This window comes from Primulina tabacum, chromosome 1 (assembly GCF_025594145.1).
Source record: "Primulina tabacum isolate GXHZ01 chromosome 1, ASM2559414v2, whole genome shotgun sequence".
Classification (NCBI taxonomy): domain Eukaryota; kingdom Viridiplantae; phylum Streptophyta; class Magnoliopsida; order Lamiales; family Gesneriaceae; genus Primulina; species Primulina tabacum.
The window spans coordinates 47,374,983-47,399,861 of record NC_134550.1 but is presented as its reverse complement, the minus strand read 5'-3'; the positions used below and the strand labels follow the sequence as shown (position 1 = coordinate 47,399,861).

The following is a 24,879-nucleotide window of genomic DNA, read 5'->3' as shown; positions in this document are numbered from 1 at the left end:
TTACACACTCAGATGTTATACACTCACACACCCATCGACACACACACACTCTCTTTGTATTCTTTTTCTTAAGGATCTAGGGTTCTTAGAGTTACAGCAGCAGCCACCCCTTTTCCTTGCAAATTTATAAAGATTTACACCCTTTTTTCGAGCAAGAATCGTGTAGCAAGCGTCTCCCGGTCATCTCCCATAATCCACCGTGCTGGTATTCATTATCTTCGTGCGTTCTAACGCAAAGCCATGTATAATCTTTCATTTTTTTTCGTATTGATCTTGTCATAATAAATATTTTGATGCATATTGTATGTAAAAATCCGTGTATGTTATGCAAAAATTTGAGCGTTGATGCTTGGAACGATTTTGGAACAAAATTCTAGATCTCAAAACCGAATCTGATGTCATTTCGAATCCTCCGAATTTTCTATCGGTTTTCTGGAAAAACTTTCAACATATAAAACATAGTATTTTTTGATACCTTCAATTTGACAGTAAATTCGTAAGTCAAAGAAAGACTTATCGGATTAAACGTGCTGCTTATTGGCGAATTTCCTTCAAAAAAGATTTTCAGACAAGAAACGATTGAGTTACGATCATTCTCCTGTGACTGCTCAAACTGTGACGTTTTCAAAATGTGTTCTTCATGTTTTCTTGAGGTTTATTGGTTGCAGGCTTCATTGGGAATCGTCGAGTGGTCATTGCTGCGTTTAGGTATGTCAGGGGCTGTGGTTAGATGCTTTTCAGTGTTTCGTTTCAGGTCGGTAAGGGTTTGAATGCAATAGAGGTCGTAGGGAAACGAATTGATGCAGAATTTTGAGTTGGTTCCCGCAGGGTTAGCGTCGCAGTGCTGTTTAAGGAGCGTCGCATCGCCTTTTTCTCGCACAAGTAGCACCGCAGCACTGTAGTTGGAGCACCGCAGAGCCTATGTTTCTCACTTGGTAGCGCCGCGACGCTTAACCAAGCGCTGCAGCGCTACATTGCAGGCGCCTAGGCACTGGTCCGAGATTTTTAGTAGCTTTAGGTTTAAGTGCTATTGCTTCGTTTGGGTATCAATACGTCGTTATGTCCAAGCTTTGGGGATGGTTAGGTTAGCTGATACGAAGTTTGAATAGGAATATTTGAATTATGGTTTAAGCTGGGTTCGTGTCTTCCATTGCTTGGGAAATGTTTATACTCCATATCAGGATTGTTTCGGGGTTCGATGTCATGGTTTAGTTTGATGATTAAACATGGTCAAGTCCCGAGTGGTCTAGAAAGTCATAAGTTATTTAATTACTTCGATAGTAAGTACGATTGTTATGGTTAAGTTACTAAACTTAAGGTGCACGAATAATGTGTTACTATATGCAGCAGTAGCCCGATCGAGATCCAATGAATCCCTCCACACTATGTAAATATGTTCAACGTACAAAAAAAAATGTTTATGTTTTTGAGGTATGCGAATTGTCTTGTAACCAATTATGAACGGGTTTGGAAGCCGGAGAACGTGTCCAGGGACCTCTCCACCCCGGTAAAGCATGACCGGGTTATGATCAGGATTGAGAAGCGATAAAGCATGACCAGGGACCAATCTACCCAGTAAAGCATGACCGGGGATCTTACGTATGTGGGAGTGGATGTTCGATCGAAAGGTTGTGTTGATCCCTGCCAGCCCAGTACTGTGGTTTAGTCTGATCATGCGCAATATGTTATGGGTCACTTGCTTTGAAACATATCTCTACGCAAAATGATGATGAGTATGCATGTTTACGTATGTATGATGCAAGCACGTTTATGAAAAAGTATGAAATGATGTCACGTTTATGTTTATGTAAGTATGTTTAGAGTTTAAGTATGTATGTGCTACTTTAAAATGCATTTGGTTTTTATTATATATTACTTTCTATTCTCAGCTTATACATATTGAGTCTTTAGACTTATTAGACTTGATCGATGTAGGTGAGATTGAGTACGAGGAGACGAGAGGTGGGGACCAGTGAGTTGGCTCGGACTGTGCGGAGGCCTAACCCGAGGACCACTTAAGTTTTCAAGAATTTTATGCATGCATAATTAATTTACTCTGATTTTAATTAAATTACTTCATGTTGTTTAAACAAATACTTTTTGCAAGCTCGTTTGACGGTGAATTTGATGACACGGAAATAGTTTGTACTCATTTATATTTCGATTATTTAGTCAATCATTTTATTTATATTTCATTTTGAAATATTATTACTTATGTAAGAAAACTTTTTATTTTTCACAAATTTTACGTAGTTTTAAAGTACGGTACGTCATAATTGTAGTCTAAAAAGAGTGATATTTTCACATAATCAAATTGATCCCTGCATGAGGTCGGTCAGGCTCAATAAGCCCGGTCCCAAAGGGTTCGACCCCAATGAGTCCAAGAAGCCAAGGTGTAAGAACTTGGCCCCCAAGAGGGGTACAAAACGATCGGCTCGGAGATCGCCTTGAGTGGTCCAAAGATCGGGAAAGAATGTGCTATGTCCAGGATAAAGTATCAAAGCTCGGATATCGCCCACAGAAGGCTGAAGGTCGTCTCAGTCAAGGAGCTCGGGTGTAGACCTCAAGTCAACTGAAGATCTTAGTAAAAATGGTGGCATGTCAATATAGGAATGTGAGTCAATGTACTTTATACTATCCTAAGGGGAATAAGATTCTTTGTGGATTCGGACTATGCAGATTGTTTGTAATCATGTGAAGGTGACCCTTATGTTGTTGATCTCTCATACACAAAATCAGCTATTCTTTAAAAGGACTTATCTTAGGGTTAGGAGATCTGCCATTGGGCCGAACTCCTAATCGACGATGGCTCCATACCGGATACACAGGGAGAATACGGTAATAGTTGCATAGAGCTGTCTGTCCAGGAATATCTCATAGGACATTTGACTTACTCGAATTAAGGGGTTTTGGTTCCCGATATAAGACATTGATCCCAAGGTTTCTCTAGGATTAATATTACACACCCCCTATAAATATCAGGTTTGGTTTTTATAGTTTTCAAACTAACGTATCTTGTATCCATTCAATTCATATATTTTCCAATATTTGACTTGAGTGTTAGAGGGGATAAACCGGTCCCTTTCTAATGTTAATTATTTGATTTCAGGCAACCAGGTCATCCAAAGCTTCAAGTTGGACATTTGGTTCATTCAATCCATACCCATTTGATTTATTGATAGTTAAGAGATATTGACCCTTTTTTTCCCCCGGGATCACTAGTATATAAGAATTACTCTCCATGGATACTAACAAGGGACCTGATAACTTCGCATGCCACGCTTTGCAAATTGAAGTGAATAAATATACCAAGTACTAAATTTAGTTTTCGTGTAGGCTTCTCCTACAGTTCTATAATGCAACATTCGTTTATTCCTTTTCCCAATCATTATCACTCCTATTGTCAATGAGTACGTCTCTGATCATCATTTCTAGGTTGATTGGGGAGGATAAAATAACTGAGCTTCTTGAGCAATGGAAATGTTTTCAGTTCACGCTGAAAAAATATATTCATATAATTGTCAGGCAAATAGATTGTGGAAAAAGGAAGATGTTTGCTTCTAGTGGGCTTAGTGGGAAAATTACTTGCAACCAAATTTGTTCATAAATTGGTCTTTATTGACTTTATCAAGGCTCTTGCAAACAACCACTTCCGCTTTGCATTTCCGGATGCACGTGAAATTGATTGAATTCTAGCAATGGAACCTTGGAACTTTAATCGATCTTTACTACTTCTCAAAAGATTCGAAGGAATTTTTATGAGTGATTTCGTCTCTTTCTCTACAATTCATTTATGGGTAAGGGCGTCAAACCTTCCCCCTTCTGGGATGATCTCAGATATTTGTTTTTATCATAAGTGATTCTGATGAAGACATATGTTTGGGCAATATTAGTGCTCATTCGAGCCAATATGATATATCGATGCCTCTTCGTCACTCAGAAAAATTGACTTTGCATTACAACCTTCCACCAGTCAGAGTTCTACTTCGATATGAAAATATACATCATTATTGCTATATATGTGGTTTGTTTGATGATCAATTAAAATCTTGTCACCACAAAAACTATGATTTGGAACCCAACATCTTCAAATATCCTTATGAACCGTGGTTGAGAGTAGAGGATACAAAGGTTGTACCACCGGTCGACACCTTATTTACTGCCCCTTCTATACCTTCTATGAGTTTATCCATCGTTGATACAATTATTCTTTCACCTACCCTGGAAATGATTGGTCCAAAGCGAGGTCTTCCAACATACAACAAATGCGAATAAATCAATGCTCATGGGGACTTTTAGAGTAGATACCCCGTAAGCTACTTGTTGGCTAAGAAGTTTATTGACTCAATTGTAATAAACAGTCTTTATTTTAATATAATTTATATTTCATGGTTTCTTTTTATTTTATATGTATACCTATGCAATCAACATAGATAACGACCTTAATTATACTTTAATACAAATCAATCGTACTTCGATCTTGAAACTCATTTGTAAACACTGTATATTCTAAATTTGTTCCTAGTCAATTCAGCCATCTACAAACAAGGATAAAGACCACTTGAGTTTGATACTAGCATCTATGATGTTGTGTACCGCGTTTCTTCGTAAGGACATATAGATGTCCAATCATTCAGATGTGTAATCATATGATGATTATAACGAATAACCCTCCCTCGGACATTACAAGTGGTTATCTTTCATCGAGAGGAAAAGTCTATGGTTATGATTGTACATCATTAATCCTTGCGACCTGGGACAACACTGAAGCTCTACATAGTAGGATTGTACTTTGACTCGTTTACTAACTCGACGAGGGTCACAAGGTGGCAAGGTTGGGTGCAATTGTGACATATGTAGGAGTCAATGTATTGTAGTCGAGAATTCAACTCTCACCTACGGGTGTGGATATCCTATGTGATCTAACAAAATAATAATGCATAAAATCTCTGGCCACAGTGGAAGATATACATTATGGACAAGAGTTCTCTATTTGTGCATGAGATGACACTATGTATATTTCATGAATTTATCACATAGCTATCGAATCTAATATTCAACCCTTGATGAACCAATTGTTGCAGATTCGATCGGGATATATGATATGAAGGGACCGTACTATACGTTAATCATAACAGATTGGTTCTTGCAGACACTATCAGTGATACCTAGGAAATCATGGGGCAATGCTACTAGACGCTCTTACCATGATTCAATGGGTTTAATCAGAAAAGTGATTTCTGACATTCTCATGATAAAATATTGGTACATAGAATGAGGTAAATTAGGGTAAGTTTGAATAAAAGAAAATGTCATGAATCACAAAGAATTGTTAAACACACAATTAGTTGTATCCCTGAAGCATTTAAGGTCACACAAGTACTGGATCTTTTGTTCCCGTTAAAACAATAAATACAAAGAGTTGAATTTATATAAAATTTTGAGATAGTAAATTCAAGGAGTTGAATTTATGATAATTAAAATTTAGAGACAAAAAATTCAAGGAGTTGAATTTATGAAAAATTGAAAGTTTAAAATATTAAACTCAAATGTTGAATTTATAAAAGATTAAATTAAATATAATGATAGTATGTATAATAGGCTTGTGGTAGTAAAAAATCAAACATGCTAATTAATTAAAGTTTTTAATGAACTTTGAAATATTAATTAATTAAACTAGTTGGACTAATCAAAATAATTAACTAAGTTCATTAGTGTTTTATTTAATCAAAGAGCCCTAAATCTATAAATAAGATAACTAGGTTAAGGGCTCGTGGTTATTTAAGCCACAATTTTCGAAAACCCTAGCCGCTAAGACCATCAATTTTTGAAAATCACTCTCCAAGGTTCTCAAGTTTTTGTCCACTCTAAATTAATTAGGGTTTGAACCGTCAACTTGTTCTTCGATCTCAATGTTAAATTTTTTCTAAATTTTCTATGAAATTTAGAGGAGGAACATATATTTCAGCCGTGGACTTGATTGGAGATTGAAGAAAGCTGTTTTCAAGAAGATTGTTCGTAGGGAATACTACAAGAGTGATCTTTACTAATACCAAAATAGTTGGTGTCAAGTGATTTATTCACTCAAAGTATATTCATAAACGCCATATGAATGATTATTATTATTTAAACCATACGAGTGTCCAAAGACGTTATTTGAATGTCAAATTAAAATTTTAAAACTTCCGTTGTTCCTTGGACATGAGATAACCGATTTACAACAGAGACAAGATGCATGCTCCCTCAATACTGTCTCATACCAAACGCAAAACTACAATGGGCATATTTGATCTTGTTATTCCGATGGTGGTGGTTGGTTTGCAACCTCGCCGAACATTTAGTATTTTATCCTGGAATGTTCTGTGCTTTGGAGACTCTTGTGCATTCCATCGCTTATGGTTTACTATATGAAACCTCTCCCATTTTTGTTGTTCATCTCAGAAACAAAAAATATCTAATAGTTGTATATCTTCCCTTAGGACGTCGTTGGGTTTTGATAATGCTTTTGGGGTTAGTAGTCATGGTTGTATGTGGATTATTGCTATATTTTTGTAATATGACTGAAAGGTAGATATTAAAAGCTTTGGACCCCGGCCATATTGACTCATTTGTTACAGATGAAGATGGTTTGTTGTGGCGGTTCACTAACTTCTATGACAATCCAAATTGAAGTTTTCAAAATACCTCTTGGGATTTACTGCATCGACTTCATTCTTTATATTATCATGGGTAATATCGGTGATTTTAATGAGATCATTCATATCGCTCAGAAAGCTGGTGGCTCATAATGTAGACATCTCCCAATGTCAGCATTCTGAAATTTGCTAAATCAATGTGGTTTAGTTCATCGTGGTTTTGATGGTCCCTCTTTTACCTAGAACAAAAAACAAACAACACCACATATTATCCAGGAGTGACTGGATCGTTCACTACTACAAATTGGATAACTTGTTTTGAGGCAGCGCGAGCGACCAATTCGGGGTATCTGGAATCCGATCATCGTGTGACTAAAGTATAGATACATCATACCCCATTTCTCCATTCATATTATATATGAGATCGGTGCCTGTTCCGATTCGAACCCATTTGGAAGTCAGAAAAAACTTTTAAACAAGTACCCTCACAACATTGGTCACCTCAAATTTTCTCTGAGATTCATAATCCAGGAGATCTTGCCCATTATTTCTCTGAATACGAACATAATCTGAAACAATGGGGGAGTCACACATTTGGAAACATACAAAAACAATTATCGGCACTCAAATTGACATATCACTTGTGCACTCCTTACCAGATCTCCAAGTCAACTAGATGGATCTCCGAAATTTAGAATCACATTTGGATCATCTCTTATAGTCCAAGAATCATATTGGAAACAAAGATCTCATGCGGATTGGCTTAAGAGCGGAGACCGCAATACCAAATTCTCTAATCACAAAGCATCGACATACAGACATAATAATCACATGGAAGGTATTCAGTCACTGGAAAATGAATGGCTTACCAATGAAGCTATTCATAAGGGCTTATAGTTTAATTGGTTGAAACGTAGGCGACGTCTCACTTCTACCAGTACAAAGTGCGTTGATTTTCACAAATTGGGATTTGGCCGTAGAAGGATCGAATTGGATCCGAAGAACAGGGGGATACAAAAATGGCGGGGAAACACTATCATCAACTATTTGTCTGCTATGACAAGTTTGTTCGGGGTGTTGCTAGTGCAAGAAAGGGTTCAATGAATGCTGCTGTGAGGTTTTTATTCCACTGAGTTGAAGAGGGAACAAGTCCCACAGAGAGTTTTCCCAATTCCACTACCAAATGGAGGAAAGGACCCCCTCCCGATTCGAGGGTGAGAACGAGAATCAAATCGATTTATGGGTTGTTCACTTCTTTGATTTGACTTCACTTTACTTAAGATTAAATATAGGGGCCGGGCGGACAGCCTCCGAAACATAAAGTTAAAGTAACAAGAACAGAACCCCGTTTGGTACAACAAAACTTTACGGCAGCTTTTTCGTACCGTGAAATTTATGTTTTCAGTTATTTTTCGAGTTATTCACGACATCAATGCCACCAAAAAATAGCATTGATTTGGCATTTGTAGGCTTTAATGGATAGTTTCTGAGAAGATGAATGTACAAATGAATGTGTCTTGTACCAAGGAGAAAATTCAGACATCTTTATTTGGAATGAATATTTGGAAAACACCATAACCAGATATTTTCATACAAGCTTTTATCAATCAAATTAGGAACTATTGTGCCCTCAAATCTCTGTTGTATGTTTACAAATTATGAATGATATAATATGTCACGTCCCGAGATCGAGACTTGTAACATTCGGTGTTGTCAATAATCACATGACTATTACCAACAAGCTCGTAGTAATCAAATATCCAAAATCAGTCTATTTCATAAATCATATCAATGTCTTTCCATAGTTGATAACAAATGCATATATATATCGTGTATCATTCAAATATAGACAGCATGTTCAAATGATATCATATCATATTAAATCAAACAAATGGCACTGAAAATCATCTTATTTTACATGGTTAACTTATTAGTTCCTTTAGTTATATTCTCTAAGGGGCGAGACAATAATATCGATTATTATATCCCACCGCATCAAGGCCAAATCAAATGTCAGAATTTCCTGACCATTCCAAATGTAAATCATAACAGTTCCTTCAAAAATATTTTTCTCGAATATGCTTTCAAATATCATTTAGAAAATCGAAGGAATAACATATGCCGGTCGAATTTCAAGAAACATACATAATTCATTTTTGTGCAAACGTGGACACACTTATGAAAAAACAAGTATGTCGATATATATATATCTATCAAATAGTACACTTATGAAATACAAGTGTACATAAAAGTATAGTAAAAACTCACCTGCTTGAAAGATTGTTCCAAAAATCTTGGAATGAACAAGTTGAAGTTTGAAACCGAAAAACCAGTCACTTTGAAAAACTATTATCGCCTAATTGAACCGTCAGATCAATCTAAATTTTGGATATGTTTTTCAAAGCACGTGTAGGTGTATTATGAACGGTGGAGATCAGATTTATAAATGTAAAACAATGAGCAAAACTTTCTGAAATCGGGTAGAATTTTTGGTACTTGAAAATTGTAACTTTTGGTATTTGTTTTGGTGTGATTTCACTCATCTTGTTGCCATTATTTATAGGTAGCAATATGACTTTAGGTCTTCCCCTCCATGCCAAAGGTTGCATGGTTTATTTTATGTAATTTATTCTCCTCCATGCCAAAGGTTGCATGGTTTATTGCATATAATTTATTATCCTCCGTGAAATAATTCATCTTCAATTCCAAAAGTAAAATCAACTTGCGCTTTGTCCCTTGGTATAATTTGGGTCTTCACAGAATATCTATAGGAGATTTGAATTTAATATATCTGGTTAACCATTCCAAAACAAAAATCCGAAGCTGGTTTCTGATTCCTCTTTGCTCAATTTCTTCTACTACCACACAGTCAGGGGTGGTTAAGTCTAGCACTATTTCTCTTATAATTGATCTAGACAGAGTAAATTTCGTAAATTCGAAGGGCTTCCTCATTCCAAAATTTGTTAGGATCATAGGGACAAGAAGCAGAAGCTACGTCTTTTGATCTTTTTCTTGGCAGCATGAAGTTAAATATTATTTCACCATAATTTCAAAATCAAATATAGAGCAATACTCCACCCAAATCACTTAATTGCTTGAAATCAGTGCACACAATGACAAATGGAAGAAGTTGTAACCTTGAAGTAGGAAATTGACCGGAGAGGGCGCACGCTGCGGTGGCGCTTTATACGGAGGTGAAGCTGTTTGTAGCGTTGGAGAGGATAAGAGTTTTTGTGGAGGAGAGGAGATTGTTTGTGGAATGTTTGTGGGGGAGGAAAGCGTTTGTGGAGTAGGGAATGGCCAAAGATACATGCATATGTTGATTAAAAAATGATATGAATCCTCGAATGAAAGAAGGCAAACACGATTATTTGCCTTTCTTTCGTTAGATGATTCATATCATTTGATATCAGAGCTTTGACTCATTTAATTCAAGTAAGTATCCATTATTCTTATCAGATCTGCTTATTCTTTCGTTCCATTTTCAGATCTGTTTTGTTCTTTCATTCTTCGTCGTTCATGAATCTGTGATTCTCGAAATTTTGTGAATTTATTTTTTCTTTGGTTTTTTTTCGAGTTGCACATACTCCTGTGCAATCCAAAAAAAAAATTCTGAAAATTTGCCATAATTTGGTTTTGATATTTTGTTTTATCCCTTTTTGTGAGTCATATTCAATAATCTCTCACAGTAAAAAAAAATATTATATTTTAAATTTCTTGTCTACACAGTACAAGTGAGTTGATCACAATTGTTCACGATTTGAACTTGATTGTTTGATATATAAAAATACAAAGTTTGAGCACCTTTGAGGGAACTCTCGAATTCGAGTGAAATTACTTGAGTGCGAGTGAATTTTCTTTGGAGTGACCGATGAGTATTTGTAGTGAGCAAAAAAAAGAGATGGGCGAATTTTCATGGGAGTGACCGTAAGCATTCAGATGAGGAATATCTTTTATTTCTACTAATTTTTTCTTGCAGGTACAATTTTCGAAATAAAAAATTGAGAAGGAGGTAGGAGATAGTTCGAACCAAGGGTTGTCTAAGGTTCAAATGGAGGCGTTGTTCGGCCATTTCACTAGGATGATGAGGGTTGAGTAGGAGCCGTTACATGAAAGGATGAGTAGACTTGAAGTTAGTATTAGTGGAAATAAATCTAAGCCTAAATATTTGGGTAGAGGAAAAGAAGATGAGGAATATGATTTGGAGGAGACGAGGAAAGACAAAACGAAAATTGCGGTAGGAACGGACGGGGTAGAAGGTTTGGTAGAGGAAGAAGAGAAGCCGTACGAGGTAGATATGATGATGGAAATAGGGAAGATTGTAACATGGGTAGTATTAAGATGAAGATTACATCATTCCATGGGAAATCTGACCCGGAGGCATATTTAGAGTGGGAAAAGAGAGTAGATTTTGTGTTTGAGTGTCACCACTACTCCGAACAAAAAAAGGTTAGTTTGGCGGTGGTTGAATTTCTAGACTTCACTCTCATTCGGTGGGATCAACTAGTGACCACTAGGAGAAGATATGATGAGAGGCCCGCTGACACTTGGGATGAGATGAAGAGAGTCATGAGAAAGAGGTTTGTGTCCAACCACTATTATAGGAAGATGTTTAAGAAGTTGCAGAATATTGAAGATTATTGACTGAATAAAATTGCTTGTTCTTGAGTTTTCTCTCAAACAACCCAAAAGCTTCTTGCTTTGTTGTCATAAAAATCAAACTTATCAAAGTTTTATTTTGTGGCGTTTGTCGATCGTTTCTTACGTGGATTGTCGAAGGCTAGTTCTCTGAAGGTTTGTTCGAGTGCCGATTGTTTTTTTTGTGATTATTTGTTGCTAAGATTTTCATAGTTTAGAGGTGAATATCTCGCAATATTTGATTCAAAAGATCGAGACATCATAACACGGATCCTTATTCGATATTGAATTGAACGCACGATTCCAAATAATCGTGTTTGTCTTTCTTTCGTTCGAGGATTCATATCAGAGGGGTTAGTGTTCCACACACTCCTGCATGTGATCTCGTGCGGTGGCGCCCGTGCCTCTGGCTTGCGTCAATCTCTTGTGGCCTTCATTACCGACTGGGCGAGTGATTAGGAACGGCCACGCACACGCTTCTGTTGATGTCCGATGCTCCTACCCGCGCGATTGCGCGTGATATGGTGCAGCCACGCACACCCCTTTGCTGAATTTTTTTTTTTTGTTTTTATTTTGTTTTAAGGATGGGCCCTCCCTTTTAGCGCATGGTTTAACGTCTTCAGCCTGACTGTCACCAGCCAATTCAAAGCGAGTCATGTGATCTCTTGGATGCCTGCATTTCCACCCTTAGAACTTCAACTTCCATGGTCCACTTTCCTCGTTTCATGTCAATGATGGCTCAAGCAGTAGCCAAGAATGGTCGTCCTAGAATGACATGAACATTTTGATTGTTCTCCATGTCAAGCACAACGAAATCTGCCGGACACCTCAGTTTATTGATTTGCACTTCAAAATCTTCCACAAAACCCAACGGTACCTTGACCGATTTATCTGACAGCTGCAAGATTAGTTCTTTGGGCTTCATCCTGGTTAGTTCAAGTTTCTCGTAGAGAGAACTTACGAGAACTTGGCATTATATTCATGCTCGCTCCTGAATCACAAATAGCGTTTTCCACTATTTGGCCCCTTATTGCACATGGTACAACAAATTCCTCGGGATCTTGCAGCTTCTGTGGAAGATTTCTTTGTATCCCCTCATCACCTCCTTCGGTAAGTGTCACTTCCTCCTGATCTGCAGACTGAATGTTAGTGTGTAGGTTCTTGAGATCTTCAAGACCTTTTTTTCTTTTGAAACTCAACATTCAATCGTATAAATCTCAGGGCTAGAGAAGTAAGAAAATATCAATGCACTGATCTAAATCATAACTCTTACTTTTCTTACCTCGGATTCCTTTGCTTGGCGTTGGCTTATCTTCCCGGATGGTTGTGGGATCAATCTTTTCCTCTGTTCCATCTACCATTCCAATCTCCTCATGATGTATGAAAATGACATTCAATTATCTCAGATTTGGGTCTGTAGTATTTGGTACTGCGCTTTACGGCTGAGACGTGAATTGCCTCGTTATCTGCCCAAATTGCGGCCCAAGGATTTTCAAAGAAGCACCAATATTCGCGATGTGGGTCTCTAGGTTGTCAAGCCTATTCTCCGTCTTAGCCATCCTCTTTCCAGATTTAGCGACAAATTTCCTAACTAAATTCTCAAATGATAACTTCCATTGCCCATTTGATATATTGAACCCCAGTGGAGGATTCAACATATTCTTATTGTTCTCATACGAGAAATTCTCGTGATTTGTCAAATCAGGATGATAAGTATTACGGGGATAGTTACCTCGATATCCTCCATAGCCACCAAAATTCCTGTTTTTGATATACTGAGCTTCTTCAGGAAGATGTGTTTCTTCAACAACAATTGGTGTACCTTCACTATCTGCTATACTCACCTTATTCATAGCTGCTATTTGTGTGGTCAGTATAGATACTTGGGCAGTGAGTGAAGATCCACAACATAAACTCCAACTACCTTCTTTACTCCAGACCTCTCAGACGGAAACTGATAGCTATTAATAGTCATCTGTTGAAGCAAGTCATAAGCTTGATCAGGAGATTTGGCAAAGATCGTGCCACCAGCCGCTGCATCCATTGTTCCTCCTGTTTGCCCATTTAGACCATTATAGAATAATTCAATTTGTACCCAGTTTTCAAAACCATGATTCGGGCACCTCCTCAAGAACTCCTTGTACCGTTCCCATGCCTCATTCAACTGCTCAAAGTCAGTCTATCTAAAAGTGTTGATCTCGATGTTAAATATTTAGCAAGGAACTTCGTCGCCAGCTACTGCCATGTTGTGATACTTCTCAAGGGAAGCGACTAGAGCCATCCTCTTGCTGGGTACTGAGAGAAAACAAAAGTGGTCTAATAATATCATCAGGTACATTATTAACCTTTACCGTATCAGTAATCTCCAGGAAAGTCCTCAAATGCACGTGAGGATCTGCAGTGGCGGTTCCCGTGAACTAGTTCTGTTGAACCATATTCGGGCTTTAGCTCGAAATTGTTAACGTTTATAGTCCCCTGAGCAATGCCAGAATAATGAGTGTTGATCACTGGTCGGAAGTGATCTCTGATGGGTATAGCTTCTGGTGGGTTACATCTGTCATCTTCTGTGTTTTCGATTGCTTGGATCTTTTTTTTTCTCGCTTTTCTTTGTCTCTGTGCAGTTCTTTCGATCTCAGAATCAAAGATAAGCAAGTCAGGACTTTTCGATCTTCGCATGCACTATCAAACAGAAAAATGAAAAAATTAGTGATAAAAAATAAAATAAAAACAACTCTAAATTAAAATCTAGACTAATTGGTAATAATACTTATATAAATTGAAATTTGACACTCCCCGGCAACAGCGTCAAAAACTTGTTACGTATTTTCCGCTCGCAAGCTCACGGTTTTCAAGTTTTAATATATGAGAGTAAAGTATCGTTCCAACGAGGAGTGTATATATAAAAGTATAGAAATGCTTGTAATTAAAATAGTCACGACTTTATCTAGAAGAACCAATTAATGATTTGGTCTGCGTAAAACGAATTAATTGAAAATAAATATTAATCTAATCACCGAATTGAGAAATATCAATGAGAGAAAGTATCTAGATGAGTGATGTCATTAAGTCTCCAAGATAATTATTCCTGGTTGAATTTATATTCATGAATTCTAATTATTTAATGGTCAAGAACACTAATTATTTTATTATCCCTTTCTCAAGTGACGAATAAATTGTATAATTCAAACTTCGATACAAAATTCCTAATAAGAATTTAAGTTTAAATGATAAATGCAAACGATTTATTACCTAAGCTTCGCTAAAGCTATACGCATTCCGAACGATATAAACATTCAACAATGTGTCTATAATTATCTATAATCCTAGTCCCATCTCCCGAGTTGTAGAATTAATTAGACAACAAACAATTTATCGTCAGTAAATTGTAAGCGACTAAAAACAAAGAAATACAATTAAATCAAAAGGAATTCAATCACATAAACAACCGAGTCAAATTATTGTATCAATGAAGCTATATCATCCTCTAGAATGAAAAATCAGTTCATAGAGGAATCTAAACAAAAATAGTGCATGTTCGATAGTTTAGACATCACAAACACGAGAAATTAAAGGCGAAAGATGAGATGAAAAATCAGAAGTGGCGTCTCTGTCCCCAAATTCGTCGTTCTTCGTCTTCGTGATCGATCTTTGCGCTCCAATTCGTCTCCCACGTGTGCTTTACGTATTTCCCGTTAATTATGCTCCAAAAACGGCCATCCTTACTTTTCTACCCTAGGTCTCATTTTATTCACGCAAGTTGGATTCTATTCACACAAGTCGGATTCTGTACGCCTCTAGCGTGTGCGCGCAAGCTCCTCGAGTGTGTGATCTGCCCTACGTGCGGTTGCGCGTGTTCTAGCACGGCCGCGCGCAAGCCTCTGCCTGTCTTTGCTTAACATCTGCCTGCGCGGCTGCGTGTGTTCTAGCGCGGTCGCGCACGCCCTTATAGCCGCATAGAGCTCTTCTGCGTGCGCGGCTGTGCACACTCTAGCACGGATGCACGCGATCTTTGTTGTCCCTGCATGATTGTGGCTTCATGTACATCTTTTTCTCCAGTCTTGTATTGACGTTCAAAACAACCCAAAAACACATAATTCCGTTCGAAATTAACATAATTCAAAATGGATTCTTGTATAAATTAATTGAATTGCACTTATCACTGAATCGTTTCATTTGGATAACCGAGCTAGCTGACCAAAATATCGCAACTACTCATGCCCCATTGATTACTGTTTTCGTGCAATCAATTTGGTTTTTCAACTGTCAGGTGGGCCTAGATAACATTCGATTTAGTCCAACTGACGTGAAACACTTCTTTTTTCAAATTGGGTTTCTATACAACAGTCTTGGCGGCTGGTCATTTAAATTATCGAGCTGTGAGATATCATCAAAACACCGAAGCTTGCCAGATTTTCAGTTTGATAAATTCGAGTTTTAGCTTCCATCTTGAGTTAATAACTTCACAATTGAGTAAATATGTTGGAAACATAATAACATGTTTTTTTTTAATCATCAAAATCAAGATTATTAGAGTTTCTAAACTCAACAGAATCATATCACTCCTCATAATATTTCGAGTCAAAGAAGCCATACCTCTAATCTGGAATATTGGCAACCACCTTCGGAAGACGTTTTAAAGTTAATGATGATGCCACAGTTGATGCATTATTTGATCACTTTGGTGTTGGACTGGTTGGGCGAGACCTGCGAGGATATATCATTTTTGTTGTGGGCGGAGCAATTCAAGGAAAATTTACGCCTCATCTTGCAGAACTCATTGCCATTAAGGTATTTTAAGGGCTTTAAAATATTGATGGACTACTTGGATAATTGAATCAGAAGCTCTTGCAGTTGCAGCAGTTCATGCACTTATGGTTCATGCTCTGCACTCTATGGACGCAACAATCTCAGAGAACATTGGTTCACTCGGCTTGCATTTACCTACCTTACCAGTCAAGCATAGCCCGAGGAGCACCATGTTGTTGCCCATTAGTTGGCTTACAAATGGTTTAATTTCTGGTAGTCAGCTCGTTTATGATGATGCAATCCTGTGGTTTTTGTGATCTTTTGTAAAATATGACTTTCTGTTCTGATAAATATTATCCATGTTTAAAAAAAAAAAGAAAAAAATCTACCTAGTACAAGATGGAGAAGTTCATGAGTGGAGAATCAATGCTTCTTTCATTGAAATTTATATGTTCATGTACATCTCTATAACGAGTTAGTAGTATACATATGAAAAAGAAAATGAAAAAAAACACATCATCATCCTCAGTATACAAAAATGCCCTACATTTAAAAAATCTTGGGCTTTTTCAAGAGGCTAATTGATCTCTTGGCCATCTGCATTTCTTCAGATTTATACATTAATGCCTTTTTGCACAGCTTGCAACTGCATTCTTATGTCTCGTGCACTGCTCGACGCGTGTGCTTGTGAGTAGCATCAGTTTAATCCAGCGAAGAACGCGTTAAGAAAAGACCCTTTCGATCAAAAAGTTGAAATGCATCGTCTATGAGTTGGGACTTTTAGCTTTTTCTTCTTCAAGTCATCTTTCCAAGCATTGGTTATATCTTGTGTTATTTTTAGAGCATCAGCAGAGGCACCAGAGATCCCTCTTCTGGTAAATCCAACAGCATAAAGTCCAGCTTTTCCTTTCCAACCGTGTGGGAATGTCTCCTTTGGAAAACCATTTTTAGAGAAGAATTCGGTTTCCTGTAAACAACCAAATCAAGAGGCATTATTAGCTTGCAATTCAAGAAGTATCCAAAATGGCTTTATTTCTTTGCAAAGAAATGAGCAGTTTCTCACCTGTAGCCAAAAAGGGACATTGCTGCAGTATCCAGTAGCCAACACAACCGAGTCAAATTCGAGTTTTTCGCCATCCACGAACTCTGCAGTGCCACAAGAAAATCGCTTGATTCCTGGCACTACATGGATTTCTCTTGACCTGATTTTTGCCAGAGCACCAATGTCTAGAACGGGAGTTTTTCCTCGAGTGTTCTTCAGCTCCAACGGACCAACACTCGGCCTTTTAAGCCCGAATTTCTCAGTATTTCCAAGAATCATCCATGCCAGAACCAGCAAAATCTTGTCCACAAACCATAGAGGCAGCCATCGTAGCATAAATACAGCCAATTCAAATGTGGATTTTCCAAACATCTCTCTTGGCAATATATGAACCTGAAACAGACATAAGATATAAATCCCATTAGAACTCTAATATTTCATTTCGAATTATATCACTCAAGATTAATGAATATCTACAAGTTCAATCATTATAAATACTTACCGAGCTTCGAACAACCATAGAAGGCTTTGCATCATGGTTACAAAGATCAAGCGAAATTTCCATGCCCGAATTTCCACACCCCACAACAAGAACTTTCTTCCCTCTTAAGCTTTCACCAGATTTGTAATCACAGGCGTGGATAACTTCTCCGCCAAACTCCTTCAACCCCTCGATCTCTGGCACCAGACGCTCCGCATTCTCCCCGGTCGCCACCACCAGCCATTGGCAAATGTACTCGACCTCACCTCCTTCAACAGAAACAGTCTTAACCCTCCACAAACGGCAAGATTCATCGTACTTTGCCGACTCTACGCTCTCGTTAAATTGTGGGTTAATGTCAAAATGCCTTGCGTATGATTCCAGGTAGTCGATGAACTGTTTCTTGGTCGGATACTCCGGGTAATCCTCGGGAAATGGGAATTTAGGCAGCTGGCAGAATCTCTTCGGAAGATGAAGCTTCAAGCGATCATAGGTACGCTTCTGCCATAAAGATGCAATGCAATCTGCTCTGTCAAGAATCACAAACGGCACGCCTTCATCTTTCAACCCCGCGGCCACAGCCAGGCCGGAAGGCCCCGCCCCTACAATCACAGGGCCATTCACCCAAACACATCTCCGAGTAAACATATCCGAATTATCTGAAAAACTGAACTTTTTTTTTTATGGTTCTTCAGGATTTATATCCACAGTTGAGAGAATTTTTGTAGGCTAAAAGGTTTGAATTTGTTTGCAATGAAGAACGAGGAGGATGAAGTGGCTTAAATAGAAGGGATGCATGTGATCAAGGCTCTGAATTGAAAGAATTTAGAATGAATGGGGTCATTCTCAAATCATAAGCTAAAGTCCACCTTGTATTATTTTAATTTTGAGTTTGTGTATTTCTTTTTTCTTTTTCTTTTTTAACTAAACCGGTGGAAGTGAATAAAAAAATTAAGGGTCCAGCTTACTTTTTAAAAATAATTATAATAATAACACATTATTTAATTACGTACTCTATTTTATATTCAAGTTTTATAAAAGAGTGACATTATAAATTAGTATATTATATATTTTTTATCGTCTCGTCTCGTCTCGTGAATGAATAAATATAATTTTTAATATATGTGAAAATGGGAAAATTACTGGAAACAAGAATTAGGAGAATTAGGGAGAAGTGAATGTGACATGTCATCTCCATCTGATTCTGATGGGCCCGAACGAACTAGAAAATAAACAATTTTAAAAGGGGAAAAAAATTTGATTTTTACGTGAATCGAAGCTTATCTGGCAATAGTGAAAGCTGAGTAAGATAATAAATTCTGAGACCACGTAGAGTGGAACCACTAATTTCAGCTTGGATGACTAACTTCACCCACTCCTTATTGGACCCCCCACATCTGGGGGGGGGGGGGGGTTGCGTTAAAGGCAGATCTTTGTTGAGATCCTAACCCTCCCAAGTGGTTTCTTCTATTAGAATCTATGACTTCCAAGACTCGATATCGAAGATGTTGTAGCTTAATCGCGAAATCCTGCTCTGTAGCTTGTTTTTGAACATCACAATGATCGTGTATTCTTTTTGTTCTCCTTTCGTTACTAAATAATCAATGATTCGTTCCAAAACAGATCTTTCTATATCCTTGAGTACTTTTAAATCTTCAAAAACTTTTTGCTATCGTCTTTAGTCTCTAAACCCTCGTAAGGCCACTCTCTCCTCGAAGATTGCCAGGTGTGAGACTCGCCAAAGAAAGAAGGCCAATAGCAGCTCCCCTACTCCTAACAAGTGCAAGTTGCTGGCATCCACTATATCATACCTTGCTTCGGGGTGACAATTTTTTGTTGTATTTCGGATAAAAACTCGCATATTATAATTTGAAAATAATTTTTGTTGTATTTCGGATAAGAACACGCATATTATAATTTGAAATTTTATTTTTCGCATGGTGAATGCCCGATATCTTATGTTTTATGATTCGTCGACTGAGATTTGAACACATGTATAGAAGTTAATGGTCGATGTTAATAATTCTGGTAACTACGTCCCCCAGCCACATGGACTTTTTGAGGTGCAATTTTAATTTTTATTTTTTTCTGAGAAGAAGAGAGGGGAGCATGTGAAGGAAAACCTTAGTTTTTTCATGGAGTCTCACCTTTTCATGAATAATAATAATAATATGTATGCTTTGAACTTTGGCAATTTGTAAGGTTAATGCTTTTATTTTATTGAACAAAAGGCATTGGAATGAGTGATATATAGCCATCCCAATAAAAATATATACTTTTTCCTTTAAGCAAAAATAAAAAATAAAAAACCAAGTATCTAAAAGTAACTGTGTAATAAATATAATCAATACATGAATATTTAATTTAATTATAAAAATATGTGAAAACCCGGAAGGACTAGACGTTTTACCCATAGGAAGATGCGATTTCATGATCTGAAGACAAAAGTATGTGAAGTATCGGAACTCCATCCAGCTGCATGAAATTTTGAGCCATTTTCTCCATAGGCCTGAAATTTATATATATGCCGACCATCTTACACGACAGGCTTCGAAATCCGGAGCCCGCAACATCGATGTTTGCAGACGTACACTTGTTCAAACCCCGATTCATACGACAAAAATCCATGTTATAATCGGTATTATTTACCATTTTGAGTTAGGGATTAAGAAAGATAGTATAATAATTAGCAAATAAAATGTAAAGTTTCATCACGGAGACTTATTCTTGAAAGTACACACACAATTGGATAGGGATATGTATGTGTGTGGTATTCTTTTAAATAAATAAATAAATTATACCTAGTTTTTTGCAGCTCTTTACCTTTTAGAGTATGCTCCACCGCCAGTCTGTGAACTCCTCAGAGACCATTCACTACTTTTGGATTTACTTTATGAATTCCTTTTCTATTATTATTTACTCATTTCCCACTCTCTTTTTTTTTTTTTTTGCAATTTCTATGGACCACATGTAAGACTTTCGCCGCGTACTCACTCATTCTAAAGATTATATATATATATATATATATAATCTGCCATTTGTGCTTAATTTTTTTAGAGGAGTAGTATGCGAGTGAAGCATCCATCCTATATACATATATAATCTGTCAACTGTGCATGATTTATTTAGGGAAGTAGTATGCGAGTGAAGCATCAACTATCCTATATATAAGTAAGCTTACTCGAGACGCATGTATCGAGTTAATGCGAGAACCGTTTTTGAGCCCGATTTCGTGGTTTCGTCGAAAATTTGTTAGGACTCGCATGGTCGGCTCTAGAAGAATGTCCGTAGTGGGGTGTGGTTCGCAAAAAGATTGGGAAAAGGTGTTAGTTATAACATTAGTTTACAATCACGCGTGAAACGAAAAGAACAATATATAATTTGGGATGAAATAAAGTGAGATATATCAGTTATATATTAGAAGCAGTGGTTTTGGTGAGTATGTTGATTGGGCAGCAGAAAGTTTACGCTGTAATATTCAGTTTTTTCCTAAAGAGATTCTGTGGAAGTTCAAATTAATTTATTAATTTTTTTTTAATCCTGTATCTAGGTTTAGCTCACAGCTAAAATCTCGGAGCTTTGGATGTTCGTTTTCTCGCAAATATTTAAAAAATAATTTATAAAAACAAAATTTGCGAAGAAACTTCATATTCTATCTCTATTTAAATATTGATTAAGGCAAAAATTTGTGTGAGACAGTCTTACGGGTCGTATTTTGTGAGACAGATCTCTTATTTGGATCATCCATGAAAAAGTATTACTTTTTATGCTAAGATTACTATTTTTTATTGTGAATATCGGTAGGGTTGACCCGTCTCAAAGATAAAGATCCGTGAAACCGTCTCATAAGAGATCTAGTCATTCATTAAAACATAACCATATCAAACAAAATACATATTTCCTGTCTTTGGGACATATTTCATTTCAGATTTAAAAAAAGTTTAGGTTTTTTAAAACATGAGAGAGAGCTTCAAATTAATTATGGTTTGGATTGAGATAATTTATACATGCAAACATGTCGTCAACTTTATTTAATAAATATAGCATAATCATAATACTATCATGCATTTCTTGGCCACGTATCAAAAGCCTAGATTTATCGTTTTTTTTTTAATTCGAAATGCTACAATATTAATATATAATGTCTTCCAACGTGGAATGTGTAATTGTACACCTTTGGTCAACTAGTTGAAATGAGGGGGATGAATCTAGTACCCCAAATTTGTAAAATTGATATATAATTAGTTTTCGGAGTGTCTATATATATATATATACATACATATATGTATATATACATATATGTGTGTATATATATATGCATGGCAAAAACTTGTGTGAGACCGATCTCTTATTTGAGTCATCCATGAAAAAACATTACTTTTTATGCTAAAAGTATTACTTTTTATTGTGAATATTGGTAGGATTGACTCGTCTCACAGATAAAAAATGAGATAATTTGTTAGGATTTTTAAAAAATGGGAAAGAATCTCTTGCAATTATCTTATAGGTCCACTAATTAAACATATCTATTAGATATAAAATTTTGATATATTTCATCATTTTTAATAAAAATATTTAATCTCATCAGTGCTTGATTATAATGGCACATGGCATAGGAGTTAATAACATATTAATTACTTCTAATTTATCAATAAAAAGAAATTAAATATTTGAAACTATTTGGTAAATCTTAGTTAATAAAATATTCTCCATCACTATCTAGATTCTAGTGTCTCATCACATTTAATCATGAGCTTTTAATGATGCAAGCAATTTATAGAGTTAATTGAATTTTTGTATTGGTGTTTTGTTAAATCAATAGTTGATCAGTTTCTGATATTATCTCGAGCGACATTTTAAATACCAACTAATCAACCAATTTCATTTCAAATGTAATTCAATCAATTAGTGTACACAAAAATAGGATAGTTTGTTTAAAAAATATGATATTATAGTCCTATAGTGTGTTGGGAGACGTTTGAGTTGCTATATAGTTTAAAAAATATTTTTTTTATTAAAAACAATGATTCCACTAAATATAATAAAAACAATAACGAGGTATACTAACTTTTATTTAAAAAAAATGTAATTAAACTTATTATTTTAGATGAAACGCAAAATAAATAAGCTAATAGATTAGCTAGCTAGAGATTTTATTCTTCATTCCCATCAGGATGACAAATTCCTGTCAACTAAACCACATGGAAGTGAAGATTAACTAATTTTTAAAGAGTAGGTCTCTTGCGAGACGGTCTCACGGATTTTTATCTGTGAGACGGGTCAACCCTACCGATATTCATAATAAAAAGTAATATTTTCATCATAAAAAGTAATACTTTTTCATGGATGACCCAAATAAAATATACATCTAACAAAATACGACTCATGAGACCGTCTTACACAAATTTTTATCTTTTTAAAAACACAAATAAGTGGATTAAGGATGTGTGTTCGAAAATAAATGTTATTTTAGATTAACTTTATTCAAAATTCCCTTCTATACTTGAAACGTCTTTAACTCGTTTTTCTTTAAAATGTACTAGAATTTTTTTATTTTTTTTTAAAAACAATCGGCTGAACATATATATATTATATATATATATATTTATATATACTTTTGCATCATTTAAAATAAACTCACCATCTATTTTACTGAAAATCCAAAAGTGCATTAAAAGCCATAAAACTATAAGCGTCAAACCAAACCTAAAACTAACATTTTTCAACAATAACATAAATATCTTAATCCTCTCAAAACCACTTCGTAAGCCTAAAAATCATCAAAATATTTAAAGTACTAAAAAATCATCATAGTGTGGAAAACTAGCAATGCATAGGTCCTCGGATTAGTGCACCATCCGCCCAACAACTTCATTCATTCAACCCTCCTGGCTCAACATCAAAATCCTCACATGCATCATTCACTCCTAGTGAGTCTATTGACTCAGCAAGCCTTAACCATAGTAACAAGTATTATGTATACATCAACATGCAACAATAAAAATATTTTTAATAAAAATAGATTTTCATTAATATGCATAAACTTAAACATTTTCCTTCATCATATACATATATATATACATTTTTCCTTATATGAATTCAGATCATTAATTGTGACTTTCGTATCAGTTGTTTGTCGATCGATCAATCTTACGTATTACCATGGTACCAAGCGGCAGAGACATCAGCGACACGCTCACATGTCAATTGAGCCTTGGCCTTACTTGTCATTGTGTCATTTCGTATGTGTATTCGTGTTCATATTAGTCACAATCAAATCACCTCCTTTAACACATTTTATCATATCCATCACTTATAAAAATTCATGTACATAACATTTTCTTGAAACCAAGCATACAACTTATTCTTTAAAATTTTACAATTTCATCAGAAAATTTCATAATCTTTCAAAATAAATATTTTAAAATTCATTACAGCATACAGTCAGGAATCCTAACATTTTTCATGTGTAAAATTACTGTTTTGTCCCTGAAACCCTAACTTGACCATTTTACCCTTAGACCTTAAAACGACGACCTGAATCCATCCAAACTTACCATGACACCTTAAAATACACCCATAAACATTTATTAGACGTAAACTTAAGCTCCTTAACTAAATTTGTAATTCATTTTATAACTTGAAACGAAGTCTCGGTTTTAACCCGAATCAACTCGAAACTTAACAAAACTTTGTCAAACTTTAACCATAGCTTATTAACACCTAACCAACCCTTTTTCAAATCAATCCGTTTAGAACCCTCGGAAACGCTTAGGGACCTACTGAAAATTTCTGCACTTCTCAACCAAGCCGTAACCTCAACCAAGCTTCATCTCCTTTGACCCTAGGCCCTAACCGACGGGACCAGACCCTAACCAACCATCATAGGACCTAGACCGAACCCTTACGACCACTCCTAGACCAGCCTACTCAGCCATGCACAAGGACGTGCACGCGTCGCTAGGATACCTCACGCACATGGCTAGATTAGGTCCTAGCCGACTGCCTCCCCATCCCGGACCATCCATGAAACGTCAACTACTCGTTTTTCTTTAAAATATACTAGGAAATTTTTTTTCTCTCTAATTCATTTGGCCGAAACACCAAGTTTTTAAAGTATGAATATTTTGCATCATTTAAAAATAAATCAACCAACTATTATTTGAAAATCCAAAAGAAAGCAATTCAAAACATAAATCGTAAAACGTCAACCAACCTAAACTAACATTGTTTCAAAAATAAACTTAACTCTAACATCCTCTCAAAAAACCCTTCAAAAGCATCATAAGCAATAAAATTTTAGAAGTAACTTAATTCATTAGCTTGAGTCATAAACA

At 36.1% G+C, this 24,879-nt stretch overlaps 1 protein-coding gene across 1 annotated transcript; it reads right to left on the bottom strand.

Annotated features, from left to right (window-relative positions):
• Positions 1-16,442: 16,442 nt before the first annotated feature.
• On the bottom strand, positions 16,443-18,290 carry LOC142519083 (putative indole-3-pyruvate monooxygenase YUCCA5). Its single transcript, XM_075621989.1, has 3 exons — positions 17,564-18,290; positions 17,083-17,454; positions 16,443-16,986 (listed from the first exon to the last, which is right to left on the bottom strand). The coding sequence occupies exons 1-3, from the start codon at positions 18,188-18,190 to the stop codon at positions 16,762-16,764; spliced, it is 1,224 nt and encodes a 407-aa protein (XP_075478104.1). The 5' UTR covers positions 18,191-18,290; the 3' UTR covers positions 16,443-16,761.
• Positions 18,291-24,879: the final 6,589 nt, after the last annotated feature.